Below are 24,773 nucleotides of genomic sequence, written 5' to 3' on the forward strand. Positions count from 1 at the left end.
GCAAGGCATTTGATTTGGGACCCTTAAAACTAATAACTGGATCTTTGCAATGCTCATGAAACTGACAGCTCTTTGGCAAATCTGATCAAGAAAGGAAGAAACAAAAACCGACTCACACCAGGACTGAGAAAGCTATAAAAATACATTTGGAGAATTATTTTTAATTTACAAATTTATATTTAGATTTTATCACGTTCATAAAATGGACCATTTTGTAGGAAAACATACTCAAATTGACACAGACTAGTTGTTGCAATCCTGAACAGAAAAATAACCCAGAAGAAATTTTTAAAAATAGTTAAATATCCAACACCATGGAAGATCTAGGTGGCTTGCAGGTGAGCAAGCCTGAAGTGAAAAACTGATGTCTTTATTATTGTTTGGTTTTAGAACTTAAAAAATGTAGAATGCTTCCTGTTTCATTCTCTTAGACTAGCATAACCCTGTACCAAGATCAATTAAGAATAACATGCATACATATCTTCAAGACTCAGAACTCTGTTACTTAGGAATAAAGCTACAAAAGTACTAAATAAAATCTTAATAACTCAAATCTATTAGTAATTTAGAATATGGACAAGTTATGACTTAAGGATTTATCTCAGGAATACCACGACAACTGGTTAAGAGGAAAATGATAGGATCATCTCAGTTCAGTACCCATTCCTCATTTAAAAAAATTGGTGGGGTAATAATAGAAAAAAACATTTTGAACTTGAGAAAGGTGAAACCCTAAGAGCGTAGTCATTACTGTCAGAAACAAGGCAAGCCTGCTTTTCATTCCATCCCTTCTGTGTGTGCTGGAGACCCTAAGCCATGCAGCCAGGCGGACACAAAGGGTAGGAGCTGTGAGTGCTAATAAGGAAGAGTCAGATTGTCCGCATTTTAAATGACGTGACTATCTATGTGGAAGAAGGAAAACAGAAGTGTAAGAGCTGGGCAAGTGCTGGTATATACAGTGAACACGCACAATGGGCCATCATTAGCCTATCAAAACGGGTGGAATAAGAACAACCCGATCTCAGGTGGCAGCCGACCTGAGATGTCCGGGGAAAGGCCTGAAAGCAGCATGCCTGCCTCCGTGAAGGAAAACTAAACCATCTGAACACGTGTGTAAATGCTGTGTTCCTGGATTGAAAGACTCAAGGCATAGAGGTGTGCACTTTCCCCACATGTATTTATAAATACGCACTCGAAAGCCAGATGGTGAAGGCTGATCGGAAAGAATAGCCATTCGGAATAATAATTAATTTTTGAAAGGAAAATTCTGAGCCACATTCATGCCTGTACAGGTATTAAAACATACTTATAAAACTATCGTGTTTAAAAGAAGCGTGCTCTTCACGTGGAAACTGGCAAATCAGTGGAGTAGGAAAGTCCAGAAATACTGTACTCAGAGATGCCTGGATTTTGATAAAGGAGGCATTTTAAAGGATAAGGGGAAGGTGTGCAGTTCAGCTGAAGGAGGTTTTCACAACTAATGATTCCACAATGAAGATTATTTGCTGCTTTGCTGGGAATGGATAGCTCTTTTATGTCAGACTGGAAGTAATGAATGAGTGCTCAGTTGAAATAGGCCTAGCTCTGGTTAGTAGCCTCCATAAGCATAGCAAAGTAACTCTTTTTCTTTTTTTTTGAAGGTTCCTTGTTTGCTGCTTTGGGTATACGTAATAAGCAGGGATCCTGGTCAGGTCATTTAAGCAAAGGGGCTTACAGTATTTGGAAGCAGGCTTTTGGGTAGGTTAAATCACAATGTAGATGAACTACTTGATCATAGAATTTTGAAACTCAAAAATGGATGTACCTCACACACAGTGACAGTGGCTGATTCGGCTCAGGAGAGGTTGGAAATGTCCAACTTTTCAAACTTCTCTGTTGTTATGCCCCATTTGTCCTGGTCCTCTTACTATGGACTTCATTTTTTAGAGCGCTGTAGTTTGCCAACTTAAATAGGGCTGACCTCTTCCAAAATTTGTGATTCCCTGTAGAAATTTTGGTTTAAAAGGTTGGTCTTTTTAGCCTCTCTAGAACTGGATTAGAGATTTCAGTATTTTCAATAAATGATTCAGTTTAAGAACTTCCAATGAACTATAACAGAACTTAGGGGTGGACTGAAATTACCTAATACTTAATGCTATTTTCAGTTAAATTTTAACTAGTGGGGGTTGTCTTTTTATGCATATTGACACAAACTATTCATATTTATATTTTTATGAATATTTTTTGCTTTGGAACATTTTTGGGAATTTGTGTCCTTAATGTTAAATTGACTTTAAAACCATAGTATAATATTCTTAATGTTATATGACTTTCATTAGGCCTGTCTTTGTTATAGTTGCCCTTTGCTTTTCAACTTGAACCAGTGATTCTTAACCATTTTAGGAAATCAAACCCCTTTGAAAAATATTTATGAAAATTCCAAAGTGTTCACTTTCCCTATGGAAGCATACGCTTCCTTCTGTGTGTCTGCTCATGTGTGGTTCTCTCTCCCTCTTCATGTTTATACGCACCCATTTTTGTCTCCTCCCATTTCCCCTTAAGGCCATTAAAATGTTTTCCAAGATCCATGAAGCCCCTAAGTTAATTACAGCATGGTCAACTCGGATGGCTTTTCTGATAACCTCATGGAACTGAGGGGATACTGTTCTTTGTAGACTACCTGGAGCCGTAATCTCTTACATAGGTCACTGTATCTATGCTTCCCCCTGCCCCCGACCCCAGTCTCATATCACTCTCTGTAGAAAATACATAGACCAAAGATTTATTTATACTGTGCATTCATAACGGTGATAAAGGCCTTTAACAACAAGTAGATTTGGTGTTTTGAGTCCTACCCCTGTTTGCACCCCAGCTTCCAAAAAAAACTTGTATTCAGCCTATCAGTAGACCTTTGTATCAGTAGCTAACTGAATTGTGTGCAATGATTGAATTTGGGGAAGATATTTTAAGTTGCCTGGTTTTCTAATTCCCTAGTAAATCCCGGTTTTACAGGACTGTGTTTTGGCCTTGTGTAGAATGAGCCAAATGACGTGACGTTAATACTTCACTCTCTTTCACAGGGAAAGTAAAACTACTTCTGAAGGAACTCTGGCTCTGTATAAACACAACACACAGACTCCCCGGTGAAGGCAGCAGATGTGTCCCAGGTGAGAGAGAAGCTTCCAGAAGTACATTTCATATATGCAGTAGAAATGTTTACTGTGGGCATTATATGCCTTCACTTTTTAATATCTCCTGAATCTCACGTTGAAAGAGTGAAATAAACTAGGATGGGTACTTAAAGTCATACAGAACTCCATTCCCTCCAGGGTGACTTCTAGTCTCAGTGAATGCATCTGGCTTTTTATTTTGTAATAGCACCTTTCGTCAGAGAGTATTCATGGAAACTGGAAGACACATGGTGGGAGGTGTATATGGCAGGTGTACGCGGAAGACCGAGTTTCACCATTTTCCCACTTTTGTCACCTCCCATCCCAGGACCCCATGTTACGTTTAGCAGTCATTCTTCCTTTAATTGCCCCCAGTCTGACAGTTACCGGTCTTTCTTTGTCTCACATCTCTAACCCTTTTGGAGAATACGAATCATTGGTAGAATACGAATATTTTGGTTTGTGGGATGTTTTCTTGTATGAGAGCGAGGCTGTGTGTTTTTGGCAAGAGTTCCCCAGTAGTGTGCCAGGGGAGAGTGTGTGTGGGTCTGCATTGTCCCTGGGGATGTTAACCTTGATTGCTTGTTTAAGGTGGTGTTGGCCAGGTTTCTCCATGTAAAGTTTCTGTTGCTTCCTCATTCGTTGATTATCTTGAGGGAGATGCTTTGACACTGCAAATATTCTATTTCTCTCCAACTGTAGCCCACTGATTTTAGCGTCTATTGGTGGATCTTATCTGCTACGATGACTACTCTGATAGTGTTTTTGGTATTTCCCTCATTCCTCCTACGTGTATTAATTGGAATTCTTCAGTAAGGAAGAGCTGTCGCTTTTCACCACTTACTTGTTTATTCACTATTTCTGTCAGTGTAGTCTCACAGATATATATTTTTTTATTCTGTATGTTATAATACAGTACTTTCATTATTTTACTCAAATTGCTCCAGATTTGGTTATTGGGACCATCTTTAGTTTAGCTCCTGGGTCTTTTAGGCATGTCCCGTCCTGTTTTGAGTACTTCTTTACTTCTGGTACTGCAAGCTGTTTAAGGCTCAGCTTGTATTTTCCCCTCCCCAGCCCTGTTATCAAATACTGCTCCAAGGAGCCCTGAGGCCTTCTGCAAAATGTATTTTTACAGCTTTCAAGTATGACAAATGGTTATTTCTAGTTATTTCCTAGGACACAATGTTTTTACTAACAATTAGCATTACTGCAGTATACCAAAATCCAAATCCAAAAATAACTAGCGTTTTATAGTAGTTTTCTTGTTGCGTTATAATGCAAAGTATTTATGTGACCTAGTCAGGTTCCTTAGTTAGAGAATTGTACAAATATGGTCATGAAGTAGTCTAATATAGGTTGATTTTAGACAGGGAAATTAGTGTTTCCTATCACCTTGTATGCAGAAGCTGTTTCTCCCCAGTCCTGCTGATTTCCCAAGAGAATGAGGGCATCATCAAGCCCCGTTACCATGGCGGTGGATGGGCGCCTTGGCACGGACACCCTGCTGCTAATGGGACACGGGCATCTCACCATCCACCTGCCTGTCTTCTCGTTTGCTTGTTGTGAGGGAAGCATACTTCTGTGGAATATGTTCAAATCTTATAGGTTATTCTTTAGGAAGGGATTGGTTGCCTTTTACAAATGTTTTTACTTGGATTTAATGCAAGCATTTTGAACTGTTAAAATAAGGCTTTTTTTTTTTTTTAAGTTTTCTTTATATATTTTTTTTCCCCACAGAAAAACCTGCCAAAGAAACCCCCAGATCCTTAGAGTCCAGGGAGGATGGTGTGCCCCCTCCAGCAAGGGGCAGCCCTCTCAGGACCTCGGCCGCGCAGACTTGCCTGGCAGAGCTGTCCATGGAGATAGAGGGCGACTTCTCTGCGTGTGAAGACGTGGGGAGAGAGAGGCCGGGTGGAGCAGCTTGCCGTGACAATGGTGTCTTTAAAGAGGACCGGAATCCTGAGGCTGTAACGCAGAGGAATGAGGATGACCGTGCTGACTTTTCTGATCATGATCATTCTTTTGATGAAGATCTTCAGGCTGCCGTCGACTTCTTCAAGCTGCCCCCTCCTCTTCTGTCCCCGGTGCCCTCACCCCCTCTGCTGTCGTCCCCACACCTGGGTGCATTTCCGTCCTCACTCTCACCTGTAAGTTGACACTTTGTATTTGCATTACCTGGTGGCCACGTTGTCCATCCTGCTACGGGAACTCAGACCAGCTCGTGTGAGGGAGGAACGTGAGGATTTAACAAGGCGGGCTGGTGCCCTCGGGTCCACGTGCACATAACGGCTTTTTTCATTTTGTACTAGGGGTGCATTTTTATTGTTTTCATCTACAATGTACTGTAAGTCTCCTGTGTCTTAATTGCTTACTCTTATCTTTAGTGCCTGACACATAACAGATATGGAATGAGTGAATTAAACAAGTGTTTATAGACATGGAGTTTTTCAGAGATGGGAAGTCCATGTATAGAGCATGCAGGTCAATTAGGTTGCTGAATTCCCCACCTTCATGCAGTGAATTCATCATCTTTTCGTGTGTTTGCAGAATGGTTTATTGTAATTTCTTAGGAAGATAGTCTTGACAAAGCAGATTTGTATGCATTTTGGCTTAAGGAACAGATAAATGACTGCTTGAGTCACATCCTTCATTCGGGAAACCATAATGCATGTCTGTTTCGTTCTGGACCTGGTGCTAGACACTGGGAACGCTGAGGTGACATGGGCTGTGGTCACCCCTGGTGGGGTCTTGTGTGGCGGTTGCCCCATAACTGGGCCGTGGTGGAGTCCGCGCTGCCGGGAAGCATGCTGCTGGCGGGAGCTGGACACGGAGCTCATGCTGGAAGGAGGCCGGGCGGGAGCATCGCCAGCGAGCGGGTGTCCCGGCCGAGCGCGTGGAGGGGTGCGTTGTGTCAGGTGGAGGAGCTGTTTACACAGACGTGTCGGACTCAGGGCGAACCTGATGCTGGGGGCGTTCACCCAGACCAGGTCCCCAGGTCCATGTGTGTCCTAAGGACTTTCCATTGTATCCTGAAGGCAAAGGGAAATCCTCGATGGATCCAAAGAAGTGGAGCTAATGGTCGAGTTCCACTTGAAGGTTTTCGTTTAGGCACAGTATGAATGGGGAGGGAGAGGGGCGAGTCAGGAAGGAGGCAGGACTGTGGTCGGGAAGTCATTTAATCAGCAGTTTCCTCAGTTCTGGACACCTGAACAGTAGTAGCACTTGAGTCAACTGGTTTGGAAAAGGTCCCGAGGTTGAGCGAGCAGCACGTCTCGTGAGATCTGCGGTGTGGTTGTTAGGTGAGTGGGGGGTCGAGGATGCTGGAAACAACAGAGAAGAAGAACCTCTTTGGGCGGGGAGGTAACATAGGAATGTTAGGCGCTAGGTGTGTGCGGGATCCCCAGGTGCGGCGTGTGCAGGGTGTACCCCCTTCCATGGGCTTGGCGCTCAGAGCCAGGCTGGGTGGACGCAGGTGCCGGGGTGCCTCAGCCTGGGGGCCAGCAGAGGCCTGGGGCTGCGTGCTGTCATCCAGCCGGAATGTGCGTGTAGGAGAGGGTTGGGTCCCGACAGTTCTGGGGAGCTGTCGGTGCCGACGCAGCCAAACAGAAGAGGAGGAGAAGAGGTCAGGGCAGCAGAGGAGAGCCAGGGGGTGATGGTGCCCTAGCATCCATCCAAGGGAGGAAAGGATTTCTCCAGTGGGAGCAAGTTCATGTCAACGGTGGTGACTCTTTGTCAGTCCCTGGGCCTCGCAGACCAGGGGGCACAGGTGGCTGTACCGGCTCTCCGGGGGGCCGTGTGGTCTCTACCACTCAAGATGGGGGTGGGGGGGCTTCCGGAGCAGACCCGGAGTCAGGGGCCGTGGAGGAGGCAGAGGTGTCAGGGTGCAGCGCAGGCATGAGGTGTGGCAAGAGGAGTCTTCAGGGTGACACCCAGAACGATGGCCAGGCTGGCGCTGGGGCGAGCTGCCCTGGGCCAGAGCCCGCGGCTCGCTGGGGAAGGCAGGCGGGGCTGGGCAACTAGAGGCGGAAGCCTTTTGGGCCAGAAAATGGGGACGTCAGAGTTGAGAGGAGGCCTACTTCGAAGTTAGGAGAACAGACCTAACCCTAGGCTGCATGCGGAGTAGAACTGCGAAGCTTCTCCGTTTGGGGAGAAGCAGTGTGAGTGCAGGAAACGCTGGGGAGAGGTGGCTTCTTTAAGGAAAGAAGGTGAAGCAGTGCTGTGCTCCTTGAGACCTACGCATCCGTTGATGGAGTCCAGAGAGTGGACTACCCTTTCCTCAGATTCTTAAGGAAGCACACACTTTTTTTTGATGCATTTAGTTGGTAGTTGCGTTTAGTTGACTGAAGTAGTATTCTACTAACTAATTAATGTAATTCATTTATATTTAAGGAAATCTACTTTGGAGAGTGTACAGATTCCAGTGATCATGACTCGGCCCAACATAGGAATTCTGAGCCTGTTTCAGAAGATGATGCACCAGAATCGCTGGATTGTTTTAGCTCATCTGGAAAAAGTAAAGGAACTGGAACATGGGAGGAAAAGCTCCAACCACATGAAGCCACCCAAGCTCTAAATACACTGGAAGTCAGTGAGGTGGCAGCGGTTGGGTTTGGGACATTTACAGCAAACCTGAGAGAACCTGCAGCCACGTTCCCCTCTGCTCCTGAGAAACACTGGACGGTGCCATCTGAGTTCGTGAGCAAGGGAGAGAAAGGCGTTTTGGATGAGGCAGGAAGACAGAGACGGGCTCAGGAGATGGATGGGTCAGTGCAGACCGAGAAGACACATCCTGAACCCATGGGCAGTGGGCACGTTGAGCAGCTGTCAAGCGGCCTGGCTCTAGAGGAGGGCATGGCCCTCGGGACGTCAGACTCGTGTCATCCTCCCCTGGGCCCATGGCCATCGAATGAGCCCAGCGCACCTGAAGGAAAAACCCTAGTGTCCAGAGTGATAGGATCACCCAAATTAGAGGTGACCAAGTGGGCACTGACTGATGGAGTCACTTCGGCATCAGGTCGTCTGTCCGCTTCTGGTCATTTTCAGGGACTGTCCGGAGAATTGGAGAAGGAAAGAGAAGCGATGCGAGGGTTCATTTCGGGAGACCCCTCTGCCCCAGGAGCAGCAGGGGCCGCCGCGCTGGTTGCCGCGGTGCTCGGTCTGGGAGAGGAGTTGTCTTCCCCCGTGGCCTCGGGAGCCTCATCTCTCTGCGGTCACCCACGGACTCCCTCTGGGTTGGAGGATGACGCTGAAACATCTGTTCCTACTGAAGTAGGCCCGCCCGAACTGCATCGTTTGGAGCAGACATCACAAGCTGCCATGTTCACCATGCTAGACGTGCATTCTGAGCCCCCGGAGTGTCCCATAGGAGAAGGCCATCTGGAGAACAGCTTATGTGCTCTGAGCCCAGTGTCGGGGACGTCTGATTCTAACGGTCAGAGGGGCAGCGAGGTGGGGTGTACGACCCCTGTGAAGGGCATGAATGACATCTGCTCACTCCTGCAGTCAGGATTCTCGGGAGCCGCCAGAGGCGGGCCGGGTGAAAGGCAGGGTCCGAGGGTCGAGCTCACGCCGAGTCAGTCAGGTTTCACATCGTCGGCAGGGCCTCAGTCTGGCTTGATCAGGAGTGGCTTTGGCTTTGGTAAAAGCACTGCGTGGCACCACAGTGATCTGTTACAGCGAAGTGGTGAAGAAAGGCTGGGACCTCAACCTGAACGTGAACAAGAGGCGGCGGCGTCGTCCTCAGAAATCAGAGGATCAGCGTCCAAGCCTGCACGTGCTGGAGAGGATAACAGTCCTGCGGGATTCAGGGCGCCTGCTTCCTTGTTGCCTAACCAGGTGTCAGTTATCACCAAGCAGGCACGGCCTGAAACCGTGCAGGGCGCACGATGGGAACCCTCGAGACTGTCTAGGAGGGAGCCCCCCTTAGTGACAGACGTTGATAATGGGGCTGGTTGGATGCCATCTGGAGCAAGATGTGGGGAGAGAGCGCCCACAGCACCGAGACGCACGGAGGCGGCTGCTACAGAGAGCGCTGCCCCGGGAGTTTCCTCCCCCTGGAGAAAAGCAGACTTTGATTCTCCAGGGGGTTCTTTACCAGTAGAAAGTTCCCATCATCCCACAGATAGTACATTATCTTTCTCTTCTGACAACATCCTGGTCCCAAACCAAGACGTTGTGACGGAAGCCTCAGTGCAGGAAGAGGTGCAGAAGCAGAGCCCGTGTCTTCCTGCCACAAATGTGGACACGTCCAAGCTGGATGTGGATAAACTTCCAGCCATGGAGGTGATGCTGTCAAGAGGTTTTCCTGTTGGAGACACAGTCAGAGCCTCTGGGGAGGCCCTGGCCGTTACAAAGGACCCGTCTGTTGTACAGCACGGCCCAAAGGAGCATCCGCAGCTGCCGTCTCACACTCCCAGGGGTGCTTCTCCTGAAGCTCTAGACGCAACAGAGACTGCTTTTTCACCAGCGTTTGGCAGCAAAGATGAGGAGAAACGTGTTGTCTCGCAGAGCAGCCTCGCTGGTGCCCTGTACTGTTACACGGGCATCCGTGAGGCAGGCGGAGGTGACACCGAGGTGGAAGAGGGTGACGCGCCGAGCTGCAGTGAGGGAGAGAACGATCCCGAAGCCGGGCTGGAGGGCGTCCAGCAGAGCGCTGGCGGGGCCTCCGGAAGAGGCGTGGGGGCTGCCAGCGCCGGTTCGGCCGAGACCAGACCTTCCGTCGAGGTGGGGCGCCTTACCTCGGCTCTGCGGGACTGTAGCCTCAGTGCGCTCTCCGAGACAGACGGACTTTCCACGTCCGAGGTCGTGATGTTTCTTGAAAGTTGTCAGTTAAGAGACTATAGTTCAGGGGACTCCGTTTCAGAATGTTCTAGCAAAGGAACCCTAAATAAAGGGATGAACAAGGAATTAAAGCAAAGTGAGCCCTCAGGAGAAAAGTGCAGAAAGCAACTGTGTGAAGAGGAAACACTAGAAACCTCTGAGGAGTGCGTTGGCTCCTCGGAGGAAGACGACTGTCCTTCAAGGAGCATGAGGCAGCTTGCACAGTGCTCCTTGGAGACGCTGCCCGAGGTGCTCACCGGGATCGACCAGGAGCTGCAGCCCGACCGGGAGGACGCTGGTGGGAAGGATGCTGGTGAGTTACAGCTCTTAAATGCACCTGACAGCGTGACAGCGGAGCATGAGAAAGAGCAAGTTCTGCCTGTGGAAGCAGCCGTCTCCTCTTCCCCCCTGCCGACGGCCGGCTCGGACACTCGGGGCGGTTCTCCCACTAGTGGTGGACCTGGCCGTGAAAACACGCAGAGCAGATCTGAGGGTAACTTGGACGCGCTCAGGCCAGTGGATGGTAAGGAAGAGGCCTCGTCAGAACCCCCGGAGCCCTCGCCCCTGTGCGCTGCCCCGGGAGTGGGGCCGGGGGATGTGGCGTTTCAGTGTCAGATCTCTACAGTGACCTCCGAGGTTATAAACGTGCTGATAAATAAGGATCAGAATCTAGTCATTGAGAAAGGGGACAACTGGACCATCATCAACGGGGTAGCTCTCATGCCAGACACGGACCAGGTTATCCTGTGTGACAGCCCTGAGGACGCCCGTGTTTCCCCGGATCCAGAAGGGCTGGCAGCTGGTTTCATTCCAGTTCCTTCTGTGGAGAAGTCCCCAGAGACCGGTCGCCCTGGCCCCCCTTCTCAGGAGCCCCAGTATGGCAGTAGTGTGGCCGGAACCCAGGGCGATATGTCAAGCAGCGGTCAGAGTACTAACTTTGATAAAAGTCGTTTGCGGAATAGACCTGTTAAACCCAGCGTGAGGATTAGCTCTGAGATTTATGATCAGAACTTTGAGACTCAGACTGTTCCTTCTGATCACACATACTATAATTCGAAACTAGAGCCGCTGAGCAAAAATAAGAATCGATCAAAGATTTCAAACAGAGATCAAACAAACAAACCAGTGAAGATGTTAGCGTCGAGCAGAGTAGAGACTACTCAGGGTGAAGTTTCTCCGTCATTTTCTGGAGAAAGAGGGAACGGAAAAACTCAGAGAAGTCAAACGCAGGCCATCCTAGCCAGCGCCGACACGTCCACTCCTGCGGACTGCTGTGCAGACACGCTGAGTAAGATCCGGCAGGAGGTGGGACCCCCACTTCCCCCGCTGCTGGCTCCTCTGATAGCCACGCCTCCGAGGACTTCACAGCCAGCCTCTCCGCTGACGTCAAGTTCCAGCCCCTGCTCACCCGTCTCTCCCTGCGGCCCGATCTCTCCGCCGTGTGAGATCCCGGCATCGCCCATGGTGTCCCCCTTGCTGGAGGAGCCGGGGCACTCCTCTCCTCCACACGCATCCCCATCCCCGTCCACTGCCCCGGCCAGTGACAGGGTCTTGTCATCTCCTTTGCAGTTTTGTGCTGCGACCCCAAAGCACGCCGTCCCTGTGCCCGGCCGCCTGCCCCCGTTCGCCTCTGCCCATCCGGCGGTGGCAGCGCCCCAGGAGAATTCCGTGAAGATCCTGGACACCATGTACCCGGAGCTGTCTGCCAGGGCCCGCACCCTCAGCATTCTCAAAGGGAACATCCAGCTCACGCGAGGCCCACCGGCCGACTCCAAGAACCTACCGGGGCCCGCCAGCGCCATCAGGGGCTTCAAAGCCATCACTTCAAGCTCAACCGCCTTTGTGAAAGCAGGAGGCAGCTCTGGTGCTGACTGTACGCAGGATGAGTCGAGAGATCCGGGACCTCCGCAGGGTTCAGGTGGGAAAAGGGCACTGTCAGCGGGCACACCAAGGAGCGCTAAGAGGTTGCGCCTGGACAGCAGGTCCCCGGAGCCAGAGTCCCCCTCAGAGGGCGTCAGCCGGAGCCCCCAGAGGAACCCCCCCCAGGCTGCAGCTGTGAGGACAGAGGAGGAGGGGCGTCGTCTTCGGGCTGTCGGTACAGCGTCACAATCACCCCTGAGCCCCAAGGAAGCTGTGGAGCCCCACGACAGAGCCATAGCGGAGGCCCTGAGGAAGATCGCAGAGTCGTCCTTTGACCTATTACCTGTCATTCGCAGTCATGTGTATGTCGGAAACATCTCCAAAAAGCCTGTGATGAGAGATCAAGAGAAAGAAGTTGTTTATGAATTTAGCACAACAAAAAAGGTATGTGGCTCCTTTGCTCTGGGAGCGTTAGGAATCGCACGTCCTCAGACAGAGGCCGTCTCCGGTCAGCGAAAGGGGAGGTGGTCCTGAACAGAAGTTTATTCTCAGAGATGGGCAGTCACCCATGTAAAAAAAAAAGCCTGTCAGTTCTTAAATTGCATATTTCCCATTGATTCTGGCATGCTTAAAAGCTCGAAATGATGTGCTTCAAAGCATCAAATTGCTATGTAATAGAGCCTTTCTTTTCTGTGAATGGTATTATATACACACTTGAGAATTTTGAGAGTCAGAAAGGTAGTGTGTGGGTTCTCCGCCCCGCCTTGATGTAGGTCAGAAATCAAACAGGAACAGATGCTTAGTTTCAGGAAGGGCGCTGGGAGAGGATTATGCAGATTTACCTACATGGTTTATTAGGACTTTCCTCGGTTTTTATTTTCTACATATTTACGTTGATACTGGGTGGATGATTTCCAGTGTCCCATGGATTATGCTTTATCGGTTATCTGTACATCCTTGGAATCACAATGGTATAAATATTTATTTTTCTTAGATTGCATTTCAGAAAGCACAAAGAGCAGTACAGGTAACTTTGGAAAGATGTTTATTTTCAAACGACTGAATGTATCAAATTATTTAATGCTCCTTTTCCTGGGTGAGGAAAACATTACCCAGTATTTTAAGATCTAAACAGGATAAATGTGTAGAGTACATTGGAGTTCAGAAAACAAGAATGGGAGTAGAAGTCGAGTGGATTTAATGCACACACACAGATTATTTTAGTAAAAACCAAAAAGTGGTCATTTGTAGGAGTGGTGGTAGTGGCAGTAGGCATCCAGGTGTCCTGGGACTCGCCCCGTGGCCCCTGCAGCCCCACTGACCTCCGGACACCGACAGGCATGGACTCTCTCCTCCCCGAGCCTCACGGCTTTCCCTGCTAAAGCAAGTTACCACGGTGGTTGTCGTCCTCTACTTTCTGAGACAGGGCACGTTTTATCTTTCCAACTTTCCAAAAGGTACTTAATTTTGTAACTTTTAGCTGGTCTTTCGTAGGCTGAAGATAAGTATCAGTGTACATTGCCTTTTTTTTTTTTTTTTTTCCCATTCAGCCTTTAGCAGAGTGCTTGCTTCACTCTATTCTCTCAGAACTGAAAAGTCAGAAGATGTCTGTGGAGCACAACTACACCCACGCCCTCTGCAGAGTGTATGTGGGTGTTTGTCGGCAGCTGGGAGACTTGGAAAGAGCTCGCTTGTTTTGCTACAGCCTACTTAAGGAAGGTATGTTTACATGGAGACATTCTTGTATTGAAAACGGGTTGTTGCTTTTTTATCTGCTTATATGTGCATCTGTATTTTCAGCTAAGGTATTGCTGTGTATCTTTTAAATCATGTTATCTTGTGCATTTGCCAGAAGGCATGAAGAGCCTTAGCTATAGACCCAGCCATACCTGGTTTTCAGTGGGAGAATTTGTGTGACTTAAGCTTACTTAGGTCAGCATATACATTTCCACTTGTGTATAAAGGTGTATCTCTCATTAGTGCATATCGGTTTTATTCCTTGTGCATCTACTTTAGAGTCAGATATAGTTGACACAAGATAATGGAATCATTTTAAAGTGACAAACCGCTCTGCTCTGTTACTAGCTGGAAAGGGCAGAAACGCTAAGATGGATTCATAAGCTCATGGAAAGATGAGTTTCAGGGAGAAATGGAAAGGAGGGCTGTGCTTTGGTTCTCTTTTCCTTTTACTACTATTTCTTAAGTCTATTAATGGAGCACATAGGACTCCTTCATATCAGATCATCAGTGGAAACATTTTAATACAGCAGAGTGATACACAAGTGGAATTTAATGCTACATCAGAGAGTCTTATCTAGATTGCAAAGATTGATAATCTTTTATTACCATAATGTTTATGGGGCTTATAAATCAGGATAATTGAATCTGTCACTTGTAGAGTTGTGAGTGAGGCTGCTGTGTCTGTTGCCCACCTCATTTATTTTTTCAGTCACTGACTTATTTAACAAATAGTTACGGGGTGCACCTAAGTGTTAAGGCTTTGACAGTGACCAAACCCAGGTATAGATGCAGGCTTCCAGTGGGGCGCACACGTCAGGTTTGGTCAGTGAAGGGCCGCAGGAAGCAGGGCACCAGGGACTCTGCGGAGCCCACGTGGGATTTCTGGTTCTTCCTCAGACACACCCAGCCGGCTCTCACCTCTGGGTCTTCGTAACAGGTTCTCTGCGGGGAAGCTTTTCCCTCTGCTTTGCTATGGTTACGCTGCTACCTTTTTGTTTGCTGTCTCTTTCCTCTGCTAGGTCGCGTACTCTAAGGACAGGGATTTTGTTTGTCTTGTTCCTACTACATCCTCACCCCAGGAGAATGTGTTGTATGCTCTCGTTAAGTATCTGTTGAATGAATGACTTGTGCTCTGGAAGGTGGGTTTGAGAGAGTCTCAGGGGTCGAGGAAGCTTTCCTCGTTGGGGTGCCTTTTGAACTTAGATATGAAGATAAAAGTGAGGGAGAGAATTCCAGGCAGAGGGAACAGCATGTGGAGTCCTGGGACAGGAGGAAGTATAATCAGATAAGTACAAGGTTTCCAAAGTAACAGATCAAAATAGCGCAGTGAGTTTATGCTTTGAGTTACCCTCTCTCTATACACCCTGCAGTGTTAGATAAAATAGAACAGAGAAAACGAAAAAGATGCGGCGTCATGCCAAACAAGATCCGAATCATCGTGTTGACTGATACAGCCAGTTGCGGAACATTTCGACAGTTTCTTATAAAATTAAACAGTTTATCATATGACACAGATATGTCACTCTCGGGTACTTACTCAACAGAAATGGAGACATATCCACATATCCATATACACTTCACAGGTATTCAGAGCATCTTAATTCATAATAGCCCATGGTTGGAAACAAAGGTCCATCAGGAGTTGAATGAAAAACCAGTGTGGTATATCAAGCAATTGGAATACTACTCAGACAAACGAGGAAAGGGCTAGTGATGCGTGCAGCAACATGGATTTTGCTGAGAGGGGGATGCCAGACAGAAAAGGGTGCATGCTTTACAAATCTCTTCATAAATATTTGAGAAAAAGCACATGTGCAAAGTGACAGTAAGCAGATCAGGCTTGTCTGTATTTGGGACGAAGTGATTCACTGAAAGGGTCAGACCATGGGAATTTGGGATGATGGAAATGTTCTATCTGTGGGTTGTAGTGGGGGTTACATGGGTGTGTTCATTTGTCAAAATCCTTCAAACTGTCTGCTTAAAGAGTGTATTTTATTGTATGTAAGCTGTGCCTCGATTAACTTGATTAGACAAACAGAAAAGACAAGCCGTGGCATTGCAGAAGGTATTTATTCATAAGAAAAGGATTATCAGTCATAATTTATAAAAAAAAAAAACCTTCATATCAAAAGCCTTAGGTGTTCTTCAAGTGAGTTCTGTCTTGTAAATGCATAAAACATGGCCTGAAAGGATACGCACCAAATGGGAGGGTTCTGGGCACGGGGTCTGGAACCTACGAGAGGAGGTTTGCCTTCTCTTCTTGTTTTGGAGTTTATTGCTCTTTTCTACAGTGGTATATACTCATGCACTGTGTTTCAAATTCGATTAAAGAAAGTTTGCCAAAGGGAAAGAAAGGTTGGCTGGGGGGGGGCGGGGGGAGGGGAGGGATGGGCGGGAGAGATGGAGAAGCAGAGTTGAAATAACTGAGGCTGGGGCCTCCTCAGGCTTCCTCCCTTTAGCTTTAGGTGGCCCTGCTGTGCACAAGGGGAAATTATTCAAATATATTCTTAGTTTGTCATTTATTCACTTAATCAGACATAAAGGTTTATTATCTTGTTTTTTTTCTCATAGATTTTCCAGAGTCTGAAAAACTGACTTTGTTCATTGCAAACATGTGGCATGATATATTTATCTCTCAATCGGTGATTAATAAGGCAATGCAGTTGGTAGCCAGGCAACGCGCTAAAGGAGAAGTTTTGAACTGTTTGCGAGCTTTCCTCAATTGGGAGAAGGTGAGGTTACTTTTTATGTAATACTGTACTTGTAGGTCTTATATAAATGTTATTATTTGGTTGTATTAGTTCGTGAGCATTTCAGAGATATTATTCTTCATATTAGATCCTTTAAAATATCGTTTTAGTCTAAGCTTATGCATTTTGTTCATTAAGTGTGCATGAGACACTTTGGAAGAAGTTGTAGACCTGTGTGCTGTGTTAATTGAACAAAGTTTCTTTTGTGTACTAATTTATGGCTGATGAAATCTGTACATGCGCATATATATGTGAGGGCTCGGAAGAGATGCACATCATTTGCTTCTACAGAAGGTACTTAGGTGAAAAATGTGGTATCTCAGTTCCTTCCTGTTACGATTTTTTCTGAATCTAATATTCTCTGTTTTTCTTTCCAGTTGATGGAATTTGTGTTTGTTCTACGTATTGTGTTCCATGTTTTCTTTCATTATCTTATTTTCTTTAGTGACTGATATGTTAATACAGTATCTAGATTGGTGTTCTTTTTTTCATAGATTTTCTCTAATGAGAATCGCTGGACGCTGAATTGATAGTGGTAATCTTTAAGAAGAGGTATTGAAGTCAGTGAGGGGTTGACTTTCACTTTGTTCTGCCCTTTTTAATGACTGTATTACTGTCCTCTTTTTAAAAATTCTGGCTTATGCATGTAGTCGACTATTATATGTCATTTTGCTTTCCTTTTTAGTACTTTTTGATGTTACTCTTCATTAGACTTTTATTTTCTTATAAAAAGAAAAGGAAAGGGCTATTGGTGGTTAAAAAGTTAGGGAATTTTAAAAAGCAAGTCTGTAATCATCTCTTCATCAATCCACCTAGACAAACCAGAGTGTATTGGTGTGGGGTACCCTCAGATTCCAGTCCCTTAGCAGTAAGAAGAGCATCCATACACGCATTTCCACCCTCTGTGGTTACCTGCAGGGCCACTCCTGTCCCTGCTTGGTCCTCCTGCTTGTGCACTGGAGCCTTCTCCTTTGGCCTGTTCAGGATGAAGCCAGATATGTTTGGATGATAAAACATGATTAATGAAGAAGGTAGAATCTTACTAAGTGTGTTTAGCCTGTATCATATCAAATAAAAATATAAAGTCAAAGCTATTAAAAAAAAAAGAGGAACACTTAGCGGGGGGAAATACCATTATAGTCCAAGACTTCCAAATTCTGTCCTACAGAATTCAATAGGTGTGAAGCACAAAAATAAGTAAAGAGTTAGTGGAATTCAACAATATAAAAAGTAAACTTGAATGAAGACTGTATTTTTTCATATGTCTGTGACATTTGCAAAAACCAGTCATGCATTTGACCTTAATTTTTAAAAAGTAAAGAGTCTACACTCAATTCTCTGGCAATGACTCAGTAAAATTAGACAGAGAATTAAAAGATTCTATAAAAGTTCCCTGGAGATCAAGCTACACAGTCCTGGACAATCTGTGAACAAATAGAAACTCAGAAGTAAAATTACAGTATATGGTATGAAAGGAAAATCCTTCATACCGAAGACCTCTCGTTTTTGGAAAACTTAACACTCATTGAAATAGTTTAAATGTTTTCATTATTAAACAAGTAATAAATAAAGTTCCCTGATAATCATCTTAAAAATTAAAAAAAATTATGACAAACCCACAGCCAACATTGTCCTCAATGGTGAAAAACTGAAACCATTTCCACTAAGATCAGGAACAAGACAAGGCTGCCCACTCTCACCACTCTTATTCAACTTAGTTTTGGAAGTTTTAGCCACAGCAATCAGAGAAGAAAAGGAAATAAAAGGAATCCAAATGGGAAAAGAAGAAGTAAAGCTGTCACTGTTTGCAGATGACATGATACTATACATAGAGAATCCTAAAGATGCTACCGAAAAACTACTAGAGCTAATCAATGAATTTGGTAAAGTAGCAGGATACAAAATTAATGTACAGAAATCTCTGGCATTCCTGTACACTAATGATGAAAAATCTGAAAATGAAATCAAGAAAACACTCCCATTTACCATTGCAACAAAAAGAATAAAATATCTAGGAATAAACCTACCTAAGGAGACAAAAGACCTGTATGCAGAAAATTATAAGACACTGATGAAAGAAATTAAAGATGATACAAATAGATGGAGAGATATACCATGCTCCTGGATTGGAAGAATCAATATTGTGAAAATGACTCTACTACCCAAAGCAATCTACAGATTCAATGCAATCCCTATCAAACTACCACTGGCATTTTTCACAGAACTAGAACAAAAAATTTCAAAAGTTGTTTGGAAAAACAAATGACCCCGAATAGCCAAAGCAATCTTGAGAACGAAAAACGGAGCTGGAGGAATCAGGCTCCCTGACTTCAGACTATACTACAAAGCTACAGTAATTAAGACAGTCTGGTACTGGCATAAAAACAGAAAGATAGATCAGTGGATCAGGATAGAAAGCCCAGAGATAAACCCACGCACATATGGCCAACTTATCTTTGATAAAGGAGGCAGGAATGTACAGTGGAGAAAGGACAGCTTCTTCAATAAGTGGTGCTGGGAAAACTGGACAGGGACATGTAAAAGTTTGAGATTAGATCATTCCCTAACACCATACACAAAAATAAGCTCAAAATGGATTAAAGACTTAAATGTAAGGCCAGAAACTATCAAACTCTTAGAGGAAAACATAGGTAGAACACTCTATGACCTAAATCACAGCAAGATCCTTTTGGACCCACCTCCTAGAGAAATGGAAATAAAAACAAAGATAAACAAATGGGACCTAATGAAATTGAAAAGCTTTTGCACAGCAAAGGAAACCATAAACAAGACCAAAAGACAACCCTCAGAATGGGAGAAAATATTTGCAAATGAAGCAACTGACAAAGGATTAATCTCCAAAATTTATAAACAGCTCATGCAGCTCAACAGCAAAAAAACAAACAACCCAATCCAAAAATGGGCAGAAGACTTAAATAGGCATTTCTCCAAAGAAGATATACAGACTGCCAACAAACACATGAAAGAATGCTCAACATCATTAATCATTAGAGAAATGCAAATCAAAACTACAATGAGATATCATCTCACACCAGTCAGAATGGCCATCATCAAGAAATCTAGAAACAATAAATGCTGGAGAGGGTGTGGAGAAAAGGGAACACTCTTGCACTGCTGGTGGGAATGTGAATTGGTACAGCCACTATGGAGAACAGTATGGAGGTTCCTTAAAAAACTACAAATAGAACTACCATATGATCCAGCAATCCCACTACTAGGCATATACCCTGAGAAAACCATAATTCAAAAAGAGACATGTACCAAAATGTTCATTGCAGCTCTATTCACAATAGCCCGGAGATGGAAACAACCTAAGTGTCCATCATCGGATGAATGGATAAAGAAGATGTGGCACATATATACAATGGAATATTACTCAGCCATAAAAAGAAACGAAACTGAGCTATTTGTAATGAGGTGGATAGACCTAGAGTCTGTCATACAGAGTGAAGTAAGTCAGAAAGAGAAAGACAAATACCGTATGCTAACACATATATACGGAATTAAAAAAAAAAGTCATGAAGGACCTAGGGGTAAAACGGGAATAAAGACACAGACCTACTTGAGAATGGACTTGAGGATATGGGGAGGGAGAAGGGTAAGCTGTGACAAAGCGAAAGAGAGGCATGGACATATATACACTACCAAACGTAAGGTAGATAGATAGTGGGAAGCAGCCGCAGAGCACAGGGAGATCAGCTCGGTGCTTTGTGACCGCCTGGAGGGGTGGGATGGGGAGGGTGGGAGGGAGGGAGATGCATGAGGGAAGGGATGTGGGAACAGATGTATATGTATGACTGATTCACTTTGTTGTAAAGCAGAAACTAATAAGAAAAATAAGATAAAATGAAAAAAAATAAATACTAAAAAAAAAAAATTAAAAAAATTTGAGAAGGAATCCAGAAAAAATATATAGTTTAAAAGGTGTAATAGTAATGAAGTAGAGAACAAAAAAAAATTGCCTTTAAAAAATACTAATAAAACAGATAACTCAGTTCAGATTAATGTAAAAAGAGAAAAGCAAAAATGTTCAAGATTTCAGAATGAGAGAGGCAGTGTGAGTAGAGATGGAGGATGAAGAATGAGAAGACTGCCGCCTACAGCTTTGTAACAGGTTCGGAAACCGAGGATGGTTCCTTAGCAACATAAAAATGGTCAGAATTGGCTTTAGGGGTAAAACACTGGAATAAACTAGTTGTTTTCCATTTTAAAAGGTTGAAAAGGTGATTAAAAATTTAGTATACAAGAAGTGTGTGTAGATTTCATCTGAATTTTATCTAATCTTTAAAGAACCAACTAATTCCAGTCTTTTTCAGGTGTAAGAGAAGATTGAAAGCCCCTTGTTCATTTTTAATAACAAAACCCAATAAAAAAAGAAAAAAAATTATAAATACACTGCTGAGTATGTACCCAAGGAAAGTCTAATTTATGTCCACAAAAAGGCTTGCACATGAATGTCCAAAGCAGCATTAGTAATTACAGCCTAAAGCCAGAAGTAACCCAGATTTCTATCAATAGGTGAATGGACAAACTGTGGTATATCCATACAGTGGATTCCTACTCGGCAGTAAAAAGGGGTGTTTAAGCTACCTATACGTTCAAGAATGTGGAAAAATATCAAAAAAAGCATGCGTAGGTGTAAAAGAAGCCAGACAGAAGAGTCTAGTACAATCTGATTCAATTTTATGAATTTCTGGAAAAAGCAGACTGATATCTAGGGTCAGAAAGATGACAGAATGAATTTATTGAAGAATTTTTTAAAGATTAAAAATTATTTTTTAATAAAACTTTAATTCTCTGATTTCAGTCAATGAAAATTTGCATTCCTATCTGGATTGCAGTGTCTTTCCTACCTGACTGGATTCTGCATTCTGCCTGGAGCTTTTTTATCTGGCCTGTCAACCACCATTGTATAATCATTTTAGGACAGTTGTTATGACTCAGATAAATATAGTTCTTTATTCAAAATAACTTTCAAAAGGTGTCCTTTAAAATTAAATGATTATTCATCTGATGCTTGTTAGTACTCTTTGAGATCACCCACATGAGATATGTTATATTTGAAACTGTGAATTTTCTTTTTTTTTACCTTATTTGCTAGAATGCTCCTGCAGACGTTGGCTTCATGGTTTCTAAGCTGCTTTTGACCATACAGTTATGTCCAAAAACAGAATTTCAGTCCAGTGAAAGATTTGGTGAAGACCTAAGTGATACCACTTGGGAGTACATATGTGCCATCGATCTGCTCTGCTGCCATCAGAAGTGGGTTTGGACACATGACAACATTATAAGGTACAGGGCTATTCTCACTGAAGTTGGGTTATTTGAATTGTCAGGTAGTCTGTTCAATGATTGCTGAATTGTGGTTTGAATCATTTTTGCTGTTTAAGGCAGCTGAAACATTTACAAAGCACATTTTGATTTGGGTAACAGTTAATAGAACTACTCTTAAATGCCAGTGTCACTGCCACATCCCCTCGCTTTATTTTTTTATGGTACCTTTCACTACTTTTCATTGTATTCTCTTATTACTAAAGGAAGATGAATCTCATGCAGGGGGGACTTTGGTTTCCCTGGCCTCCCCCGGTATGTATGTAGACAGAGCAGCGCCCACACAAGGTGCTCAGCGGATACATGTAGATTGAAATGTAATGGTCATTATCTTAATGTACAGATACTATGGAAAAACCCACAGGAGCAGAAATATTCAAACTTCTGGGACAGCAGCTCTTCTCACTGGGGTTTCAGGAGAGAACTGAGCCTGTTAACGCTCATGCGTCCATTTTATGTAATGAATTAACTTTCCTCTGTTCATCTATCTATGCAGCGTGTTTGGAGAATGGGGAAAGTAGTCAAATAACTGTTCTGCAGTTAATTACAACCCTTAATTTTCTTACAACCCTGACTGAGAAAGGCTGGTTTAAAGGGGTTTATCACATTGAAAAGGATTCAGCAAAGGATTAATAGTCTGTATCTTTGAGACACCTGAGGAATATATTCTGTGGAAATCCGTTCTCTTGTTTTCCCTTCTTAACACTCGGGAAAGATGATACATCTGAATGTCAAATAATAGGTAATAGAATTATGGAATGTCTATATAATGAGATACAGCCATATTAGAATAAATAGCTATACATGGATTTTTATATACTGACACGAAAGTGTTTTTCGGTCTGTTACTAAGAAAGTGCCAGTTCAGTCTGTTCAGTGCTGTCTGGGTAATGATGTGTGAGTGGCTACCCTAGGCCTCATCTTCCTGGAAGCCCAGGGGGCAGGGGCCCTTGTATCCCCAATGACAGATGAGACCACCGGGGATGGTGCCAGTCACAGGTGCTTTGTCCACAGTCCCCCCGCTGGCTGTACGGACAGAGTGTTGGATATCGGGATCTCTTCCTGGGCGATTCCAGACCCTGATTCCTAAGCACTGCCGTCACTTTGACTGTGTTTTTTACATACATGCAAAGCATAGAAGTCTGGGAGGAAAAGCCCCAAATTAAGAGTGATAGTTATCTGAGAATGTGTTTTTAATGTACATTTTCCTTTCATGTGTTTGCATTTAACTTTGCTAATATTATAAATACTATGTAAGAAGTTAATACATTTTTGAAAAGAGAGAGCAAAGAGAAATTGCCACTGTTTTCAATCAGTAGATCTACTTTCTTTAATCCATGTAAAGTGTGGTTCATTTCCTCTGGTTTAGTTCTTTTTACAAAATATAGCCTGTTTGTCTTTGCTCCACCCCGGGAAACTAGGCTTCTAGAACGCAGGTGCCACCTTACATCTGGATGGTCCACGTGAGAATCCAGACTCTACTGCTTCCAGTTCTGTGACTTGGGGACATTGTTCAGCATCTCTACACTAAAGCCTTGTGAAAAGGGTTAAATAGAATAAAGACGCAAGCATGGGTGTTGGCAGCCTTTTTAAAGCCACTGTAAGCACAGAGATCCTGAATAGTTGGAAAGTATGTGAGCTTTCAATGTCTGTTCTCATGTTAGCCAAAAATGCTACATCTTTAAAAGTTCCTCCTCTTCACTAATTGTCTCCTGTGGACCATTTTTAAGATAATTTCTTCTTAATATTTGAACGATGGTGGGTGAGCATACTTTCATATACATACATACATGTATATATTTGTTGTTGTTATTTTGTAGTAAGGAGCTGTGGCCTGTAATGGATAAGTGGATAAAATACAGAAAAGGACATGCAAACATTGCATACATTCCTGATATTATCATAGCGTCAATACTGAGGCTCATTGGTGAGTTGTCTGTTGTATTAAATGTGTTCTTGTTATTAATGATATCTTGGTGAGAGAATAAGTGTGTAATAATATATTTTGACTGAAACTTCACTATAATAACTGACTTTACAGCCACCAGAGTAGGTACTTTTGCACTAAATTAATTTTCATTACTCATACTCTTCCTTTGTTAATTAACATTTTATTCACCTTTTTCAGATTTAAGATTTTTCATGTTAGTACATTTTATTTATAATTGAACTCTTGATTCTCAGATATTAATTTTAATATGCACACACTTGCATATACACTCCAGGATACATTGCTGGATACATTGCTATAAATTACAGTTAATTGGTTTTATAAAATAAATAGATACTTAATCCCTGCTTGCACCCCAGTTTTTTTTTCATACTCGCTCAATAAGGATAACTATGTACTGCTATAATTGGAAACTAATTTTGTTTCTGTAAATTGTAAGCTGAATAAACAAATTAAAATCATTGTTTAAAAATCTTTTAAGTGAAATACAGATTCTTTTTAATCTCACATCTAAAGAGGACCTCAGTTGCCGTTTAGTTCTGCCCCTCTCTTTCACCCACACATCTTTATTTTTTATTTTTACTGATTTTTTCTTTTCTTGCCCCATCTCTGACACACTGCTCTCCAGTCCAGGCGTCATGATCAGTGATGAGGTCTGTTCATTATTAGAAGAGGCTCTCTTTACTTTGAAGTGGCTCCTCTGTCTGCCATGTGTTGATTGCTTGGGGGCTGACAAAACAAGGTTCAGCCTGTTTCCGTGTCAGGGACCTTTAGATCCTTGGAGATAGTTATCATGACTTTTAAGTATCTTTGGTGTTTAATTAATTAAAACTCCAAGATAAAACCATTTGAAATAGGTTTGAGAATTTTTAAATCACGTAAGTCAGTCTTATAAATAGACCACAGTAAGAAATAGAATATCCCTGACTAATTTTGTTACTGTATCTGCATTCCTGCACTGTGCACATTTTACATGCAAGCATAGGAACATTGTAGTAAATAAATATATAAACTGGGTCTTGACAAAAACTTGGTTTTCAAGGTAGACATCTAACAGTTTTCACTGGAAATAACCTAGCATACACTTGGAGTTAAGATACAGAACGTGAAAGCATGAAAGTGTGGAAGTGGAGATGACTAAACTGCCCA

General features: G+C 43.8%; 1 protein-coding gene across 5 annotated transcripts in view; it reads left to right on the top strand.

The window, feature by feature from the left end:
* ICE1 (interactor of little elongation complex ELL subunit 1) overlaps positions 1 to 24,773 on the top strand; it is a 535,590-nt gene that overhangs the window by 500,032 nt on the left and 10,785 nt on the right. For 4 of the 5 annotated variants that reach the window (XM_081232988.1, XM_081232986.1, XM_081232987.1 and 1 more), the window contains 7 exons: positions 3,060 to 3,146; positions 4,890 to 5,299; positions 7,542 to 12,275; positions 13,382 to 13,550; positions 16,143 to 16,303; positions 21,444 to 21,634; positions 23,494 to 23,600. In XM_081232988.1, coding sequence (XP_081089114.1) covers positions 3,060 to 3,146; positions 4,890 to 5,299; positions 7,542 to 12,275; positions 13,382 to 13,550; positions 16,143 to 16,303; positions 21,444 to 21,634; positions 23,494 to 23,600 — 5,859 coding nt within the window. Of the gene's footprint in view, positions 1 to 1,087; positions 1,738 to 3,059; positions 3,147 to 4,889; positions 5,300 to 7,541; positions 12,276 to 13,381; positions 13,551 to 16,142; positions 16,304 to 21,443; positions 21,635 to 23,493; positions 23,601 to 24,773 lie in introns of those variants that run through there. The other variant, XM_081232990.1, reaches the window with a different exon arrangement.

The sequence above is a fragment of the Mesoplodon bidens genome, assembly GCF_964165515.1.
Source record: "Mesoplodon bidens genome assembly, chromosome: 4".
Taxonomy (NCBI): Eukaryota; Metazoa; Chordata; class Mammalia; order Artiodactyla; family Ziphiidae; genus Mesoplodon; species Mesoplodon bidens.